Below are 18,619 nucleotides of genomic sequence, written 5' to 3'. Positions count from 1 at the left end.
ATGTGTGGACATATAAATGAGCGAGCACTCTGCTAATGTACATTGTCATTTTTCACCTTTAAGCCCATTTGCAGGGCTCTTGGCGGCAGGCTTCGCCTACACACCACTCAAGCTATTCTGTGTTGTTTTTCATGAGTTAAGTGCGAATTAGAAACATGCTTGCTATGTGACCATGGGTGTCTATAAGGTGACCGGAATAATGCTAAATACATACTGTAGATAAAGTGTGAGAATGTGAATAATAATAATAATAAATCCCTCAAGTATTCTGATGCAAAGCACTCAGTGCTTTTTACCAACACCCAAACTTCTCCATCATGATTTCATTCATCCATCCATCCATCCATTTTCTACCTCTTATCCTGATATGGGGCGGGGCGGGGGGGGTAGCTGGAGCCTATCCCAGCAGCCTTCAGGTGAGAGGCAGGGTTCACCCTGGACAGGTCACCAGTCCATCACAGGACCAACACATATAGACAGACAACCATTCACACTCACAGTCACACCTACAGTCAATTTAGAGTATCAATCAGCCTCGTCCCCTCTTGATGTCTTTGGACTGTGGGAGGAAGCTGGAGTACCAGAGAGAACCCACACAGGAACAGGGAGAACATGCAGACTCCACACACAAAGATCCTGTGCTGGAGCCGGGACTGGAACCTGGAACCTTCTTGCTGTGAGGCGACAGTGCTGACCACTGCACCACTGTACTGCCCGTCATCTGCTCCATCTTCATTATCTTTAAATCTTCTCAGAATCAAATGAACGAGCCCCAGTCGGATCCCCAGTATTTTGGTGAAGCTATGACATATTTAGTTGCTAGTGGGTGCCAGAAATCTGCCAGACTGACAACCGCCCTAAAATTGAACAATAACCCTTTAAATTAATCTTAAAAGCTCAAAAGCTTAATGGATTCAACTGAATATCAAGAATATCTTTTTCATTCAGAGACTAATGTTCCAAAATAGCTGATTAACGAAACTTCCCCATTTCAGACACAAAGTCATTAATTGAAATGAGCTGTGTTTCAGGCTATAGATGAGACAGCAGCTGAGGAGCAGTGTGAGTCATGATGGAGTCTGTCTGAACAGACGATCCCACAGTTCAAATAAAAGCATCCGCGTGAACAAGTTTGACACCAAAAACAAAAAGCTACTGTGACGAAACACTACATCTGTCCCTCCATTCTTTGGATGGAACCAAGCAAATACAGTTTTCTCTTACAATGACAAAAGGGAAAAGGTTCATCTGAATTCACGGCTCTTTTATACTTGAAATCACACAAAAGTACACACGTAAGAGCTCGCACACAGTTGCACACACATACATCATGAATGCTTCAAAATGTCTTCAGATTTGTGCTCCCTTGGACTCATTAGATTTTTCTTTGGGGGGGTGGTCAAAAGTCTAGGTTTGTGTGCCCTCATCATCTGCATTGTCAGCATAACTAACACTGACCCTGTTAATCCTGGAGGGAACAGCACCTGGGGAAGTCGAGGCCTTTACCCACCTAGGCAGCTGACACTGACAAGAAGGGCGCTGATGTCAGAGTGAGAATCAGCAAAGCAAAGGGTCTCATTCATTCCATCAAAAAACATCTGGAAGTCCAAGGAATCAGCCTCTTCGAGTCCAACATCAAGCCAGTACTGCAGTACAGGTCAGAAACATTGAGAACAACCAAGGTCATGGGGAAACAGCTGGAAAGGAAATCCCAGGGCAGTCGACTCAAGTGGACTGTTGTCAATGGATAAAATGCTCCTGAAAAAGGAGCGATGGGCTCAAGTAAGTAAGTGTGTTTGTAGGAACATGCCCCAACTACATTGTACTCATGGAAGAGCTTCAGGAGCCGGGCTTTAATCATATTTAAAAACATGTGCTTTTTACTTGCCATGCTGCTTTTTACTGAATTGCAGAATTATTCTAGTCTTTGTTTAGGACATTGTTGTGGTGTTAACAACTTAAATATAATAAATCCCTCGGGTTTCTCAATATGTGCACCAGAAAAATAGATTCAACATCAGGAGTGTCTTTCTAATAATGAATTAGCAACTGTGTCGTCTGTATGCACCTTTGTGTGTGTGTGTGTGTGTGTGTGTGTGTCAGTGTGTGTGTCTGTGAGTGTCCGTGTGCACTCTTGTCAACTGTGTATGCCAATCTTCAAGCCTGTCGGTTGTAGCCAGTTTCCATAGTAACATCTCTCTGAGAGCACAGACGTGGGGGGTGGTGGTGGGTGGGGGTGGGGGGGTAGTGGAGAAAATTATTGCGGTGCAGGGTTCTGAAATAGGAAGAGCCCAGGATGAGTGTGAATCGTGGGATGAGACAGAATGAGAAACAGATGCGTAAGAATTTGTCCTGTGACAAGCAGGTGTCATGCGATGCGTTGTCATGACTGCATACATGAAACTTTATACTGCTCTTTATATTAACCTATTGTAAAAACATATTGTACACAAAACATTAACCAGTGCTGACAGGCATATAAACCATGGATTCAACCTAAATTTGATTTTTTTCGCCCTTTGAGTGAGAGCCTCAGAGTGAGTCAACAGGAATCTCTAATACAATTTTGTTTCCATGGCGACAGCAGGGAATGATGTCCTATTCAAACAGAGGGAAAATGCCAGTTTGATGCCTCGCTGCTGCTCTGTTTTCTGTCTGAATCATTATTTAGACAAGTGATAACCTGGCAAACGTTTCAGACCCGACAAATGAGTCCCTGAGGCAGTTGAGAGACATATGCAGCGTTTTCCTCAGTCTTTCCTTTTGCATTTGGAAAACAAAGAAAAAAATGTTGCTGGCATAAAATTATCACAGTTTTGAATGTAATACATCTGCAGTCACATTCCAATCAGTGAAATCTCACTGTAAACACTTTCAGCTAATTTTGCTTTTCTGCGCAATCCAATATACTATGCACATCATACTTAAATCTGGTGGGGCAGATTTTCATTCTTGATTAACACTACATTTTCCTGGAATTTAGTTACTTTAGGGCTTTGTAGTCCACTTCTGAATGCAGCTGTTTTTTTGTTGTTGTTTTTTTTGACACCTTGTCTGATTTCCAACTTAGGCCCCACTCAGATATCCCAGCTTATAAATACCTCAACAACTTTTCTCCTCTGGTGCATCTTGGCAGTGTTGAGTTTGTACTCAGGCTGTCCTACTGTACCTTTTGAACTTACTGTTTCATACACAACTCAAGATTAAAATATAAACCGCCATTTCTTGGTTCCACTGGGAATGTAAAGTTAATTGTGTGTATCACCTTCATTCACACCACACAAGCATGGCTCATTAGCCCCACCCTTCAGAATACCCTAAAAGTTAGATGATTCAGCTATGTATCTTCAATGACCACGTCACACGACACTCTCCGGTTCCCTTTTGTTCTCCATTGTGAGTCTGGTCTTGCCAGAGGCTGCGGTGAGTGCTTAGTTTGGAGGTTCCAGAGTAACAGGACAGCCTTCCTCAAGTAACAGCTGATTGTTTGAGGAGCCTGGAAGGAGCCAAGGAACTGAGGAATTCAAGATGACTAGAGTTCATTGTTGGTTATTTTCCAGGATCATGTCTGCAGAGAGGTACTCTGTCATCAGCCCTGGGAAGATGTTGATGCACAGCTCCTTGATTTCTTTGTTCTTCAGCCTGTAGCAAGGCCAGGTTGTGGAAGATCTCTTTCACCAGAAGGGTGAAAGACTTGACCAGGAATCTTGACTTTGTTTTCTCCAGCATCTTTGTGGATGTCCTGGTCCTCACTGATCCTCAGCAGATACTTGGAGAACTCCACCTCACTTGTGTATAATTCTAAATCCTCTGACTGAGCGGCTACATCTGAAAGAAGGCAGAAACAATTTGAGCATGTCCTCCTGTCTTCCCTACAGGCAGACTCTAATGGGAGTTGCCACCCAGACACACACCCTTCCCTCCCCAGGGTTCCGCACAGCTCATCAGTTCTGTCAGGGTCCTCCCCACTACTAGTATGTGCTTGTGCACAGAGAACCATGTCCCAGATGAGAAGTTTGGCAGACTGGATGAGCTTGGCCAAGGACTGTGGACCTTGACTCTGTGCACAGAGCCTTCAATATCTTCCAAGGGGATTTTGACCTTATGATGTGCTGTTGTCCCCCCTTTAGGTGCTGGGCCACTTACCAGGGACAGCATGATTCCTCTCTCAGACCTAGTCTTAGGTGTGAGGACTTTGAAGAGGAAAGTCTTTGCATAGCCACCAGGACAGTTCAGGCAGGGCAGTTTTGTGCAGGTTGTCCTGCCATTGCGTTAACAGCAGGGAAGACAGCACTGAATATGTTCTCCTGGCCGGAGTTACTGTAAGTGGAGGGTGGGCTGCTGAAGAGAGTGATGGCTTTAGTTAAGTAATTATTGCAGTGTCTGGTAGTTCTGGTGCCAATGGAACAGACTCAGTGGTGAGAAGTAGGCATGCTGAAGAGGCAGTGCGCAGAGTCTGCAAGGTCCACCACAATTTAATTGCCTGCTTCCTGGCTCCGGCATCGTGCCGAACACTCATTGGGACCCTTTCTTAGTCTGTGAGCCAACTGGCTGTTTTCACAATGTGGTGTAGTCTGTGATAGGTGTGGGAAGAGGATGTGCCCATGCTTGTCAGTTGTGGTTCTGTAGAACTGGGAGCAAAGCATCCAGGAGATGTTCAATTTTCAGAGCAGTCTGAGGAAGAGCATTGTCTTGTCAACCTGCTTGATAACATTTGCTGAATGTGCCCTCCATTTCAGATCAATGGTGATGGAACTTGATCACACACTCCACAGTGTTGTAAATATTAAGATCCAGATTGTTCTCTGTTTTCCGGACTGCCAGCTGTGATACTGTGCCCCTGTGGGCTGACTCATCATCGTCCTTGATGAGGTCACATGTCCAGCTTGATGGACTGGTTGCTGGTGGTACAGTCATTGCTGGTGCACATGGAGAACAGGTACAAGGAGAGGACACAACTCTGTGGACTTGTTGGACTCAAGCAGTGTCCCCTGGGTGTCCTCTGTGGTAAATGGAGAAGGCACTGGTGTCCAAGGGTTCTGGAGCAGACTGCAACTCACCTGCTTCAATCCCTCCTCAGTGAACCAAAGCACGTATTTCTTTATTTTCTCCTCATCAACTTCTGCTCTTTCAGTCATTGTGAATTACCTTGTAGTGAACAAAGTCTTCCCTCATGGTATGGAGGCTGGCAGACCCCATGGTAAGGGTCAAAGTGTCCCTCCTTCTGTAGCAGGTCCTTGTGGGAGGTTGGTCATTGGTAGGAGTCATGTGATATGTCAGCCTCACTTTTCTCTTCACATTCTGTCAGTTATATGTCCTCCAATTTTAACAAGAGAGATTAATAATTAATGTTTGAGCCTTGTGAATCAAATCTGCCCCTTTGGCTGCATGTTCACATTAACTGGCTGACTGACCCTCAAAGACTGAACCCAGTGATTCAACATGTTTTCTCTCCAGCTAACAGCAGCTGAGCTCCAGAAAGGAGAAACCCTCAACACAGCTCTGCCTCGTACTCCCTCCTGTAGTGCATTGGTGAGGGTAGCTACAGAAAATTGTCCAAGAGCCAAAATCTGGCAACAATGGAGATGATGACCATCAAAATCTGTGAGCAGAACCCCGTTTTTCCTCAGGATATTGAGAAACAGACAGATCCTGGGTGTTCTGGATCCTGCACACTCTGACATCAACTTTATGAGACATTTCAGCAGAAGGGACACACCTGTCTGGTGTTTGAAATGCTTGACATGGAGCTCTGGAGGTTGTCCTCGGCCTCCCCTTCACCACGGCTATAGATTTCTGGGCAATAGGATGTATCCTGGTATGTAAAGGTTGACCTCTGCTCTTGACTACCAGTATCAGATGATGTGCGGTGGGTTCAAAATGTTGGGTCAGCCAGAAGACCATCTCCTCAGGGAATATAGCTCAGCCTTTGGTCTCTATCACGGGAATGATGCCTTCTTTACCTGTCTCACCTTCCGGGTTGCCCTGCTGTATTTGCAGCCAGATGGGGAGGCTGTAGGGTTTGAGGACAGATGGGTCTTTGTCCATCTGTCCACAGGGATGAAAGACATTCTGCCAGCAAAGATCTTCAACATCCATTCATCTCCATCTCCTGACCAAATTACTGGGCAGGACCTCCTACTTGTCTGTCTCAGAAAAGCTGATAGCCATTTGCACAGTTGAGGACACAGAGGATGATGTGGAAACCCAACCTCTACCCAAAGCTGAAGACTCCTAAAGCAGTCAGTTCCCTAGACAACCCCCCCCCCCCCCATCCCCACTGACACAGTGGTTGATGAAGCTGAAGATGGGGGGTTGAATCCCCTCTCAGGCCCAGAGTTAGGGACTGCCTTCTATTCAACATTTTTGAAGAAAATTACAAAATATTTATGATTTTTCTTGAACTTTTTCACTGTATATTTTGCACTTAATATTTTGATTGATTCATTTTCCCACACACATTTCACATAATAATGCATGACTAAATGGTAATATACTGTACTGTAAACATTAAAACTGTATGTGTATTGTAATAAAAACAAAATCAAACTGAACCAACTGCACCACCCCTGGTCTGCACAGATGGGACAACTGGTGGCTCTTAACAGCCTTAATAAGAGACTTGGAGATGATCATTTTGGCATTACTGTTTTATTAGAATACAAGTGAATTGCTGTTTATGAACTGTACATCGGAGTGTAACCTAATAAATATAAAGTAATCCACCGAATTGACGATACCATACATTGATGATAAATGTATAAAAGACAAGATACAAATAGATTTACTGAAATACAGTTTTCTATTATGCTGTGTTTAGAGCAACTACATAATGACATTCAACTGAGCTGTGTTTCTCCTCCCTCCCTCATCTTCCTGTGCTTTATTAGTGATTGTCCAGTCTTAACACACTCTCATTGTTGGCAGAGTTTTGAGGTCTCACTGTCCTGTGATTTCTTTCATTTGGCACAACATGTACGGTCTCCATGTCTTGGCATCGATACCCACTTCAAGAACACTGACAGATTATTAAAGTTGCTTTCCTCTGAGAGATGTTGCACTTTCTCCCTGGATCCTGTCATGAATAAACAAGCTGACTTACTGTGAGTGTAACAGACACGAAAAGACCAAAAAAAAAATTGTTTAAATTGAAGACGTTAGCTAACATTTGGATTAGAAGGGAAGAATCTCCCTGACATGTGGATGTCAGCAAAGCTTAAAGGATTGTTTTACCCTTGAGAAAATGGTTTACTAGTGGCGTTTGCAGCGCTTGGATTGCAAATACAAGTGTTGCAGTCCCACGAAAAGACCTGATAAATAATAGACTGGCATTATCTGCGTCTCAAAACCTGATATGCCTTATCACTGTGAGCTGCAGAGATCCACTGTTGTTCAAAAATGAGTCAGCCAGTTGCATTGTTGTGCTTGATACTTAATTATGTTGAATATGGGTACTGTATCTTGTGTGTGTGTGTGTGTGTGTGTGTGTGTGTGTGTGTGTGTGTGTGTGTGTGTGTGTGTGTGTGTGTGTGTGTTTGAGAAATCATTTTCAGGGACACATACCAGACTGAAGACCACTTAAATGGGGAAGCGTGTGCAATTTGGGACAAAAGCCAAACACTGATATTTGTGGTTCCAGGAAACTGATGTCTGTCTATGTAAATACAACCCAAATATGACTCAGGTAACCCAAATATTTTGTGTTGAGTTTGTATTCTATGAATAAATCAACCACATGTGCTTCCGTCCAAATTAAAAATGTTCCAAATGTTTGCTACAATCCTTTTACTATAAATCAAAACTACTCCGATAGTCTACAGTATTCAAGAAATGTGTTTCTCCGAGTGGCGCGTCATCTCGGCAGACTCAGCATATGACAAACATCACAGTCTGTTCTCAGGTGCCAAAATTTCTACTGATGTTAAAATTGCACATCTGAATAATCACTAATCTACAAATAGATCAAACTAATGGAGACATGATAGCAAAGGCTGCGCTGTTGACAAGTCTCCATCATCCAGCAACATTAACTTCTGCCCCGTCTGATAATGCATGACTGTATCGAGATAATGCTGCTGTCTTTACCATCTGACACCACCAGATCATTGTTGTTGAGTCTAATTGTCGCATCTGCCAATTGTGTCCAAGTAAGTTAATACAAACACTAAAAAAACACTGTATCAGTAAGTCTCATGAATCGTGTTACGTTGTTCGTTTGCTGTTCTTAATTGCTTTTTGTACATAAATTCATCTATAATCTACCTCCGATCAGAGAAATGTTGCTAAAATGACTAGTATAGATGCAGATGAGTAAGAGTAAACATCACTGGAAATAGGAATAAGGCGCTCCCTGCACACTAGAATACAACAGAAAAGGTTTTTTTTTTCTTCTTTGTTTTTTTTTTCTTCAAGAGAAACTTTGTGCCAAATTGAAGTGTGCTGAGTAACAGCGACATGACCTGCTCGTGCTTTTGCTTTTAGATGAAGACACCGCAGGCACTTTCTACCTCAGCATTTCCTTCATTTGGCACAAAGTTCTCCACATATAAACATTTGGCATTAAATGTCTGAGCTTGATGTTCCGTGGAAAGCATGGACTTAGAATGTAGCACAAACACATTCTTACAGCTATGGACATTTTGAATGCTGTCACAAGACCAGCCTGAAAGTCAAAATTATGATTATCACCTTGTTATAGTGTGAAATTTGACTCCTAGCAGAGCTGGTATTGAAGAAGTTATGTATTGATTAATATTTATCTCTATGTTAAAAGTGTCTGTGCACTCTACAATCTGTTTTTTCCTTGTCAGGTATTTCTTACAGTGCTTTAAATTCTCCTACTTCCTGCAGTTTTATGTACCTGTAACATCATAAAAGCAGTAGTTTGTCATTACAAGCATCTATTATCTTAAATACACAGACCAAAACAATCCTGCCTTAGCATCAGAGAATATAGACACATTATTTAGTTTTTCCAGCCCAGACGTGTTTGGAGATTCACAGTGAGTTGAGAGACTGGATCAGTAAGAGCAGCATGGGATAACTCCAGCCCTTCAAAGACATTGTTAAATCATATGGTGGGTAAAAGGCAACACAAACACCAGTCGCATCCTCTGTCTGTATTAAATCAGTCCGTCTCTACTTTGTCCAGCCATCAGACAACTGTATCTGCGATTAAGCAATAGAATCGAGTGGAGGCTTTACATTCACATTATCACTCAGATTGGTCCTCTGGTTGTGTCCAAGGTTTGGATGGTGGGAAGCCCAAGCCAGTGATGGGAAGGGCACATGGAGAAAAGAAGAGATGATGTCTTCATTCTGTCTTTCAGATGTTTCCTTTTTTTTCTCCCTGCAGGCTGTTAGAAGCTCACCAAAGCGTAGACCATACTTCAGCAGGAAATAGACCGTGGCAGCAGAGGTAAAAATACAGAGACAGTTCATTTTTGGCAAGGTCATAAAACATTGTAACAAGTCTAAAGCATCACTGAGCAGTGAACTGAAGATGTTCAACATACCTGTAGAGATAATAGAAGAAAGAGAGCAGATAAAAGCCCAGCTTACACCACGACTCCTTCTGGCAATAGTTGAGAATGTCTGCATTCATCACACTGACTGGATCGTACATGACCTCTGACCCATCAGCTGGCCTGTGGAAAAACCTGGGAAAACAGAGTGTTTTGACTTGTGCAGCCACTGCATCAACAGATGCTTGGAAGGATTCTGGCTACTGTACCTCCACAGATGGTAGAAGAGCAGCGGGATATTTAGTCCGAGTGTGACCCACTCCCCAGCACACATGAACATCAGGCAGAAGAGCCCGTGGATGGAGTATTCCGGTACTACCAACTGACCAGGACACACAGGAAGTCAGGAGATCAAAACTCTTCCGGGTTGCATGTTGATATAATTTTTTATGTTTGATACCAAAATGACTCCCCAATGCAAACATTTTCACATCAAATATAGTTTAACCCTGCTCTGAGATGCCAGTAAAAAAAATAAAATTATTAACTCACTTTCACTCAGTCAAGTAAGTCATGTGATGGGCCTTTATATGCAAGGTGCAGTGGTGTTTTGGAACTTAAAGGCCAAACACAAACCTCTGTGGCCTCTGGTGGACAGTATCCAGCATGCATAAACACCAGGGCTGTGTAGGGATAGGGATCCTCTCTCTTATGATCGACTGAAAAACAAGCCTGGCTTCTTAAGAGAAATCCTTGTTATCATTTTTGCTTCCTTGCAAGTCATTCAACACCAGCTTCATGATATAAAAATGCCACTGAATAATGTTCAAAACAGATTGTAGTTACTTAAGCTTGGCTGAGAGTGGGAGCACATGAGTAATTAACGGTGTCATCAGTGTAAAAGTGAAAATTACTATGGGAACATTCTAGCCCATTGTATCTAATAGTGGGTCCAGGACTGAGCCATGGGGCACACCTCTGGACAGTTTCATGTCTGTGGAGACGGCACCATCAACCTTCCCATCCTGAATTCTATTAGCAAGGTAATTAACAACCAGTAAAGAGAATGGCAAGATAGACAAAATAGACTTATTTTCGATATTGAATGGTCCAGTGTGTCAAAGGCTTTTGAAATATTTATAAAGAGAGCATTTCTGCAGTCCAAAGCCTTTGTTAAATCATTAAAAACTTTCATAGCTGCAGCAGCTATACTGTGCTGCTTTCTAAAGCAGGGTTGATACTTGACACTCTGGAAGGTGAGCATTAAAGAGCTTTTTCTAGAAATTTAGCCAGAGTAGGTAACTTACAGTCATGGTGTATTTTTTATGTTTGTTTGTTTTTTGCAACTTGCTATGCTGTTAAATTGTGAGAATACACGTATCATGGTTTGTAGAAAATGAACACCATCTGTTTGTTCTGTTGACTGGATTGTGATCAAGGGCGGGTGAGTTCCTGTTAATGCACCGCTATGTCATATATAGATAAGGTGGAAGAAATGACAGCTTGAATGGTTATATATATATATACACACATATATATACATTGTCTGTTGTACTAGGTTAATGACCATGTTCAAAAATTCTCATGTTCAAAATGGCCACCACAGCATGTCTGACTTTATGGAGCATTGGAATGAAAAAGGCAAAACAAGACACAATGGAGAGTGTGGACCTCACAGAAAGAAAAATGGTCATGGTTCTCTGGAGACCTTCTGTTCCAGGCATCCTGGTGTCACAGTTCAAGCTATGACATCTGCTCTTCCTGTGTTTGTTTTCTGTCTCCTTGTTTGCGTGTCTGTGGGGTGTGGGTGTGGCATTTGCCCTCCTGGCTTCAGCAACTCTCCACACCTGACTAGCAGCCATCACTCCATCACCTCACAAGTATTTGAACCCTCCAGTCAAACTGCTGCAGTCTGTATTTGTGTTAAAGCTCTCAGCGGATCATCAGATAACCCTGTTGTTCTTCTCAGTGCCCTTCATCACCGACTGCCTTCCTCTCCAGTGTTTCTATACCTGCCCACGCTGCCTCATCACCAAGGCTGCCTGCCCCAGCTCAGCCCACAACCTGTTCATCTGCATTCGCAAATAAACTCTCCTACCTTTGTTGAGAAGTGTCAACAATTGCAGTTAAATGCCACATGTAGAAGGTTTAAAAAAAAAAAGTATTACTCACTCTGCGAAGCAGGTTGCAGATTCTTTCAATATTAAGGATCCTTTCCCTCTGCGAAGTGGACATAAGAAAACCAGATTTACAGTACTTTCTTCATAATTCCATTTATTTTTACTTGATTTTAATAATTATCAATCTAAAGGAAAAACCTTTTAGTTCTGAAGCAAGTGAAAACAGAACACATTTTTGATGACATCTTAATCAAAAGGTTCAGATACAGAGGAATTCCTGTTTATCGTGGTTCATTTTATGGCACTCACTCTCTTTGGTGTCAGGTTTACTCTGATTGAAAGTATACATCAGCGTGAAACATTTGGAGCACTAAAGGCTGTGACATTTAGTGCAGGATTTTACTGCTGTGAGTCTCCTGTGAGCACTGAGGGAAGGCCCAGGTCACTTGTAGAAATACAGTACATCCATCCCTTTTCTCCCCATGCCTCCATCACCTAGTGGCCTCTGCTGTTTCATTTGTGAGTCCATTGATTAGGAAGCAAAGTAAATTAGATCCTGGCTCAATATGTTTCCCTTGCCTGGCAAAAAAAAAGCAAGTAGACCCAAGCAGCTGTGATCAGGTAATCAGCAGGGGGATTGTTACCTCCTGATATTTTACGTGAATCAATCAAACCAGGTTTCTTCATACCCGGTGGGTGGTGTGTGTATGTGTGTGTGTGTGTGTGTGGGGGGGGGGGGGGGGGGTCTAGCATAGGCCAAAGATGAGCAGAGCAGATCTGTTCAAAGTATGTAACTGTTTGTTTTTTTTTTCTCCCATTTGATTTGGGGGAGTTCATCGAGGCTGAAGCTCTCCAAGGGGCCTGTTGCTTTTCGCTTTGTTTGTTTTGTTTTTAAAAAAAAATCATCAAATGGATTAGCAGGGTGGCGCTCGCCTCACGCATGTGCAAACCCTGCAGCTTCCCCCTCTCTGTCTCATTAAATCTTGACTGAAAAGACACTCGGGTTGATTTTGTGTCATATTGGGGCATCCGTCAGAATGGGAGCTTTCAGCCTTCAGCCCCTATGATCTCTGGCTCCAGTAGCCAGGGCCACAGCCTGCACCTTTGAGCATTTGTGAGTCAGGGAACATCTATTCCAAGTCCCCCAGTAGACTCAAAGTAGACTTTGCCCTGAATCCACAGCATCCATCTTCCAAAGCAGACACCGACTGTCCAGCTTCACTGTTCATCTGCATTTGTTCATGTGGCCCATGTAGATTTGAGGTCAAGATTTTTGTAAACAAGCGCTACACCTGCTCACTAAGCTATTAAATTGTGTTTATTCCCTGCTAGTTTGCATGTTTGTAAATCTACTTTTACTTTATTGCCTCCAAATATGCTGATTTATGTCAAGTCCTCGAATACAATCTCTGTTTTCAACTCGTCTGGCAAAGGAAACCTTGGTTGCAAAAGCAGAGAAGACTTGTCAAATATTTGGCCTAGTTATAAAGAATAAAGCCATCAATGTGATCTGAAGTAGCAGTCATAATAAAACTGTTGATTTAAATGGCAAACATCCTTTTTCTGTAACCCCTGACTGATTTAAAATTAAAGAAATGTCATTTGTCAAGTCACTGGGAGATGAATAATATTGCTGCTGCTGCTGCTTCAGATATTGCTCTTGTGGTTTAACTCACTCTGTGTGGCTCGTCAAGAGCAAATAATTTCATGTTTCACGAAGTGGCTGTGTATATGTACACATCTACTGCCTGTGTGTTTCGGTGAGCTGTGTTAAGATGCTCTCTGCTAACACGGACAATGACTACTGTTTATTTCCAGAGGCTCTTGCCATGTAAAACATGTACTGTTTGTGCAGTGTATTGATTTTGGGATGGAGTAGCTGCACCGTACCCTGGCAGGACGTGTTATTTCTGAGCACGAGACGTGTTCGACATCAGCGAAGAATTTAAGCTGATGGCAGAAGCATCATAAACACCGATTCTTTATTTATTGGAAAAACAGTACAGCGAGCTTATACAATCAATACAAAAGCTATAGTACGAACTCAGTAGTCACGGAGCACAGGATATTACATAGATTTTGATGCTTTGACGAAAGGATGTGAAACCAACTCTGTCTCCATCTCTTTCACTGCTGCGTTGAATTGTATTGTGTTTTACAGGTGTTTCAGTTATTGTGTCCACCCCCCTGTAGCTGGCATGCCTCCACACTCCCACAGCCTGTTTTCACAGTTTCCTCTCCCACTCCTCGTCACTCTCTCTTTGCAGTTCAGATGCAGGTTCACATGCTGGAACATTAGCTAACTTGTGTGAAAGAGACACTCACAGCTGCTGATAACTTGCTAAATGAATAATTGCAGTAATTATTTACTCATGACGAGGATGCTTTGTATTTTAAGAGATAAGGAAAAATGTACACGTGCGGTACACAGACAACACTACAGTAGAAGGAGAGAAGAAGGAACATCTCCTATACACTCTCTATAGAGTGGGTTGTTTTCAAGTGGTGAATAAGTTCTTTTTATAGTGAGGTGAAACCTTTTATCTGAACCCTCTTACATCTCATCACAAGAGGTGTCATGTACATCAGTCTCTGAACCAACGAACCAGCAACTTTGCAGAAGGTTGATTACACAAATCTGCACACAAATGAGAGCTCAAGCACGCTGCTTCCGTTTCAATCAACTGGAGGCTTAATTCACACAAACATCACCCAAGATGAGCAAATATGTAGATTGCAGATGAAACGATTTCACTCCCAAATCACAAAACTTTGATTTACTTTGCAATGACGGGGATTCACTTGCTGTTTGTGAACTTGTGAACTCTGACAGATACGCTTGTAAAATAAAACTGGCCGTATGTTCAGCGTTTTAGGTGGATCATCCACTGGTCCTTTTTGAAACATGTTGTTTCTGTTTCATCCTTCTTGTACAAAGAGGAAAAAGATGGGTTCTTACCGCTCTGGTGGGATTGCTCTGATCTATGGGGTTTTTGAAGTCTGTGCGAAGCTCATCAAACGCAATGATCTGGAAAATAACAGATGAGTGGTTTTGCTGTCATTAATGCTTATTTAGAATACCACTTAAATGCTCTCTCAACAGTCCACTTTTTTTTCTCACAAGTGGCGTTCCATTGTACAAGACTTGTGCTCTAGTTTATTTTCCGCTCACGACCTGCTCCTGAGGAGTAGAACAGCTTATCGGACACTTGTTAAATCAGCTGCAGCCGCTTTGTTCGCTCTGCATGGCAACAAATGGTGATTAAATGGTGAGTGAATGTATAATTACTTGGAGCATGTTACATCATGCGGTTACTATTTAAGGAGATGAATGCTAAAGAGATGATGAAGTAAAATAAGAAACGTGTCAAACAGTTGTAGAAGTACCATTTTTGAAGTTTCTTGTCTTTAGGGCTCATATCACCGACATGTGGGGTTGTTCTACCTTGAAGCCCTGAGTCCATTTTTGTATGCTTCTCTTTTCAAGTTGTCATTTTTAGGTGTGTTGTTTTTATTCTTAATCATCAGTACGGTGAATGTAAGTTAAACACGGAAGTCAAATGTCTATTTTTTTTTATTATGTGACGTTATTATCTGCTACAGGCTGAGAAATAAGGATTTGAGCGAATGGTGACGATTCAGAAAAAGCGAAGGAGGTTATTCACAGAAAATGATGTTTTTTTCCAGGTTTACTGGCTCTAAATAATATTAAACGCTAATGCTGGATTAAGTTTGTTTGTTTTTGTTTATTTTAGCGGATTATTACACGCTGGAGCTCCAACTGAACACCTTTCCAATCCATTATTATTTACTATGTCATGTTGCCTTCTGAGAAAAACCTTCAAATATATTCATGTCTTTGTGGCAGACTAAATGCTTCCTATCAGGTGAGTATGAGTGATTATTTTTTGTCTCCCCAGCTCCCTGATTCATAACTCAATAAAACACATGTATCTCTGTGTGTCCAAGCTGCCGTCTGTGCTTGTCAGCTTTCAAATGGTGACGCTGCATTTTTTATAATTTTTGCAGGTAAGTGGTCCGTGTCTGACTTGTGTCAGGAAGACCGATAACATGTGAACTGAAAAAGTCCTCCTGGCGATTTCCTCGTCTGAGTCGATGAGGCTCACTCATCTTGTTTCACACTCGTTGTAAACAGATGCAGTTTCTATGACAACGTGGTGAACCCCTCGGCAGGCACCATGGTTACTGTAGCAGTGAACAAATGATGTGATTGGTGGAGAGCCAAATAGAATTGGGGTGTTGTGTCTGTGGGTGGAGACACGCTGGGGGAAGGGGTGAACAAAATCTTATTTTGATTTCCATCACACGGTTGAGTGCTGAGCCAGACACAGGCTTCTCTCATCTGTTTCACACGCAGACACACTGACTGACTCATATGAAGTCTCACCCACTTAGTCAGTTTGTACGTTAGTCATTTCAAGCCTTACATTCCTAACGATGTTTGATTCCTGCCTCCATGGATGGAATGTTAAAGGTGAGGGATCAAAGCATGAGTGTTTGCGGAGTCTCTGCTTGTGGAACCAGTGAACCGTGTGCAGCGCTCTCCAGCGATATCTGTGCAAATTCCACACAAAATGCAGGAGGGAGATGCACAGCGGTGAGATGTATGATCCCTGGGTTCTGCTGCCTCCCTCTACTCATTATATGCAGTTTGCTGTGGTCTCAACAGCTTGTCTGAGGAGCTGCTTATTGTCAGCCAGCTGCCTTTTTATTGAATGTGTAGTCAGAGGAGCCCAGTTAATTATACCACCACCATACCTCTCTATCCAAACAACGGAAAAAGCACACAAATGTTTCTTTCAGGCTTCTCCTCACAGACTAATCGCTGCTTGACGTCTTTACAGCCAGATGTTTGAAATGCAAGAGAACAAAGAGTCATTTAGTGGCTTTTACAAGGGAATTGGGACTGTCAGGCAGTGACACGGGTACAGCGGAGGGAGGGTTTCTTTAGCTGACGTGTAAGGTTGAATCAAACTTCGACCCGTGTGTGATTGCCTTCGTAGGCCTTGAAGGTGTGTGTACCTGTCAGTGTTGTACATGCATGTGGGTGGACATGTTTCCCAGTGTGGGACAGAAATGAGCACAAGGCTACTCACCTGCCATATGACAAAGAAGATGAGAGCGGCGCACAGCACCAAGGTGAGCATGTAGCAGAAGGCAGCAAAGGTGAAAGCCATGGCTGTGCCAGCCAGCCTGACGACAAGACGGGTGGAGAGAGAGAAAGGGAACTCCCCCCCTACTCTCTTCCTCTCTCTAGCTTGCTCCCTCACCCTCCTTCTTTAGGAGGTTTAATCTCAGATTTGTGCCGCCCTGGTGCAAGCTGAGTCCAGGTAGCACTTGATTTTATAAAATCAATTACCAGCTTGAGCTGTGGCTTCACAAATGCCACTCTGTCATTGTCTCGTTTTGTGTCTCTGACAGAAACATGACCACTTGTCCGTTTTGATTTAGCACTTGTGTTCACAGCCACCACTGTCTGTTGGACTCTTCTTTTCAGTCTCTGTCAGGCAAAATGTCTGTCTCCTCCTCCTCCCTGTAGTTTAGACAGAGCTTACACATTTTTCCCCTTCGCAGTCAACCACAAAGTGTCTGACTGACACGCTGGCAGCAGAAGCACAGGATTCCTGTCGATACTAAGCACAGCAGCTCTGCGAGGGTTATTGTCAAAGATGCTTATGGCTTGTGATAGTTCAGTAGTTTGTCTTATGGCTTTCACTTCATCTGTTGCTCGAAATCAAGAACACGGTTCATGACGCATATTTCTAAATCATATTTAACCCATTTGTAACCAACCACGGATGGCAGATTAGCTGTGAATTATATTTACACAAACAGTCTCTTGGTTGCTCATTTTTTTTTTGTTCTAAATTTATTCAAATTCACCACCTTGTGAATCACATTGTTTTCTTTAGCACGTGTCGGAGAAATTGACACGGTCGACTTTAAGTAGAATAGTTCATCATTGAGTGAAGAAGAAAATGAAGTCACTATAAACATTACAATAATACACTTCCAATGAGAAGAGACTTTGCGGGATGTGAAACAGAGAAGGCTGTAGAATACTGACAGGTTGAGTTAGCATGGATCAGTATCTGGTCTGGTCTTAATATCGAGTAGAGAATACCTGTGTCTGGCTGGAGACGGGTCTGCCACTGAACAGTCCGCTCTTTCCTCGTCTTGGTAAATTTGGGTCGGCACCATGTCAGAATTGTCTGCGGTGCATCTTTCTCTCAGAAGCATCCCTCAGATTTCTCCATAAGTATTTAGATTCATCTTTGCTGTCGTGCTGGAGGTAAAAGCTTCTTACAAAAGAGGAGCATTGAGGAGATTTAATCAGACACCTGCAGATCATCTACATTAATGCTGACTTTGAAATCACTCCTGCTCTCAGGGGAAGGAAAATCTCCTCATCCCTCAAGAAGTCCACCTCTCTATTGTCTCCCTCCTCCTCATTTGTGTCCTGTCTTTCTTTTTCTTCCTCTCTCACTGAAGTCCCCTTTCTTTCTGAAAACAGACCTGAATGTGATTCCTGAGTCTCTTCCTCTCTTTCTCAGCCTGGGAGAAATATTTCTATCATGCTTGATGTTATAACCACCAGCCAATAGCGTCACTCTGTCTCCCTCCCTCTCTTATTTGCTCTCTCCTCTCATTGCTCTCTCTCTCTCTCTCTGTCTCTCTGTCTCTCTGTGTCTCTGTCCCACCTCTGTCAGTCTCCCTCTCTCTCTCTCCAGCATTTATACATTTCCATAATCCCTTGTTCCCCAGAGACTGATGAGGGGGCAGGGCAGGTTGCAATTTTGTTCCTTTTGTCTGCATCTCCTTCTATTTCTCTCTCTCTCTCTCTCTCTCTCTCTCTCTCTCTCTCTCTCTCTCTCTCTAGCCATCAACCATTTACTGAAATTTATTCAGCTTCTAACAGCGTGTTGCTCTCAATCACCTGTAATATATTTTATTCACTTCAAATTTTGGGCAATTCACAAATTTTTCAGATCCTGATGGTGTCCATTTAATGTG

General features: G+C 42.8%; 1 protein-coding gene across 1 annotated transcript; it reads right to left on the bottom strand.

Moving 5' to 3' along the window:
• Nucleotides 1–7,455: 7,455 nt before the first annotated feature.
• cnih2 (cornichon family AMPA receptor auxiliary protein 2) lies at nt 7,456–18,286 on the bottom strand. Its single transcript, XM_086226907.1, has 6 exons — nt 16,702–18,286; nt 14,544–14,612; nt 11,637–11,684; nt 9,734–9,846; nt 9,516–9,659; nt 7,456–9,387 (listed from the first exon to the last, which is right to left on the bottom strand). The coding sequence occupies exons 1-6, from the start codon at nt 16,780–16,782 to the stop codon at nt 9,360–9,362; spliced, it is 483 nt and encodes a 160-aa protein (XP_086083033.1). The 5' UTR covers nt 16,783–18,286; the 3' UTR covers nt 7,456–9,359.
• Nucleotides 18,287–18,619: the final 333 nt, after the last annotated feature.

Source organism: Aulostomus chinensis, chromosome 15, assembly GCF_037954235.1.
Source record: "Aulostomus chinensis isolate RoL2024-O1b breed Wild chromosome 15, RoL_Achi_v1.0, whole genome shotgun sequence".
In the NCBI taxonomy this organism is placed as follows: Eukaryota; Metazoa; Chordata; class Actinopteri; order Syngnathiformes; family Aulostomidae; genus Aulostomus; species Aulostomus chinensis.
Note: the sequence above shows the minus strand (reverse complement) of the source record. Positions and strands in the feature narration are given on the sequence as shown.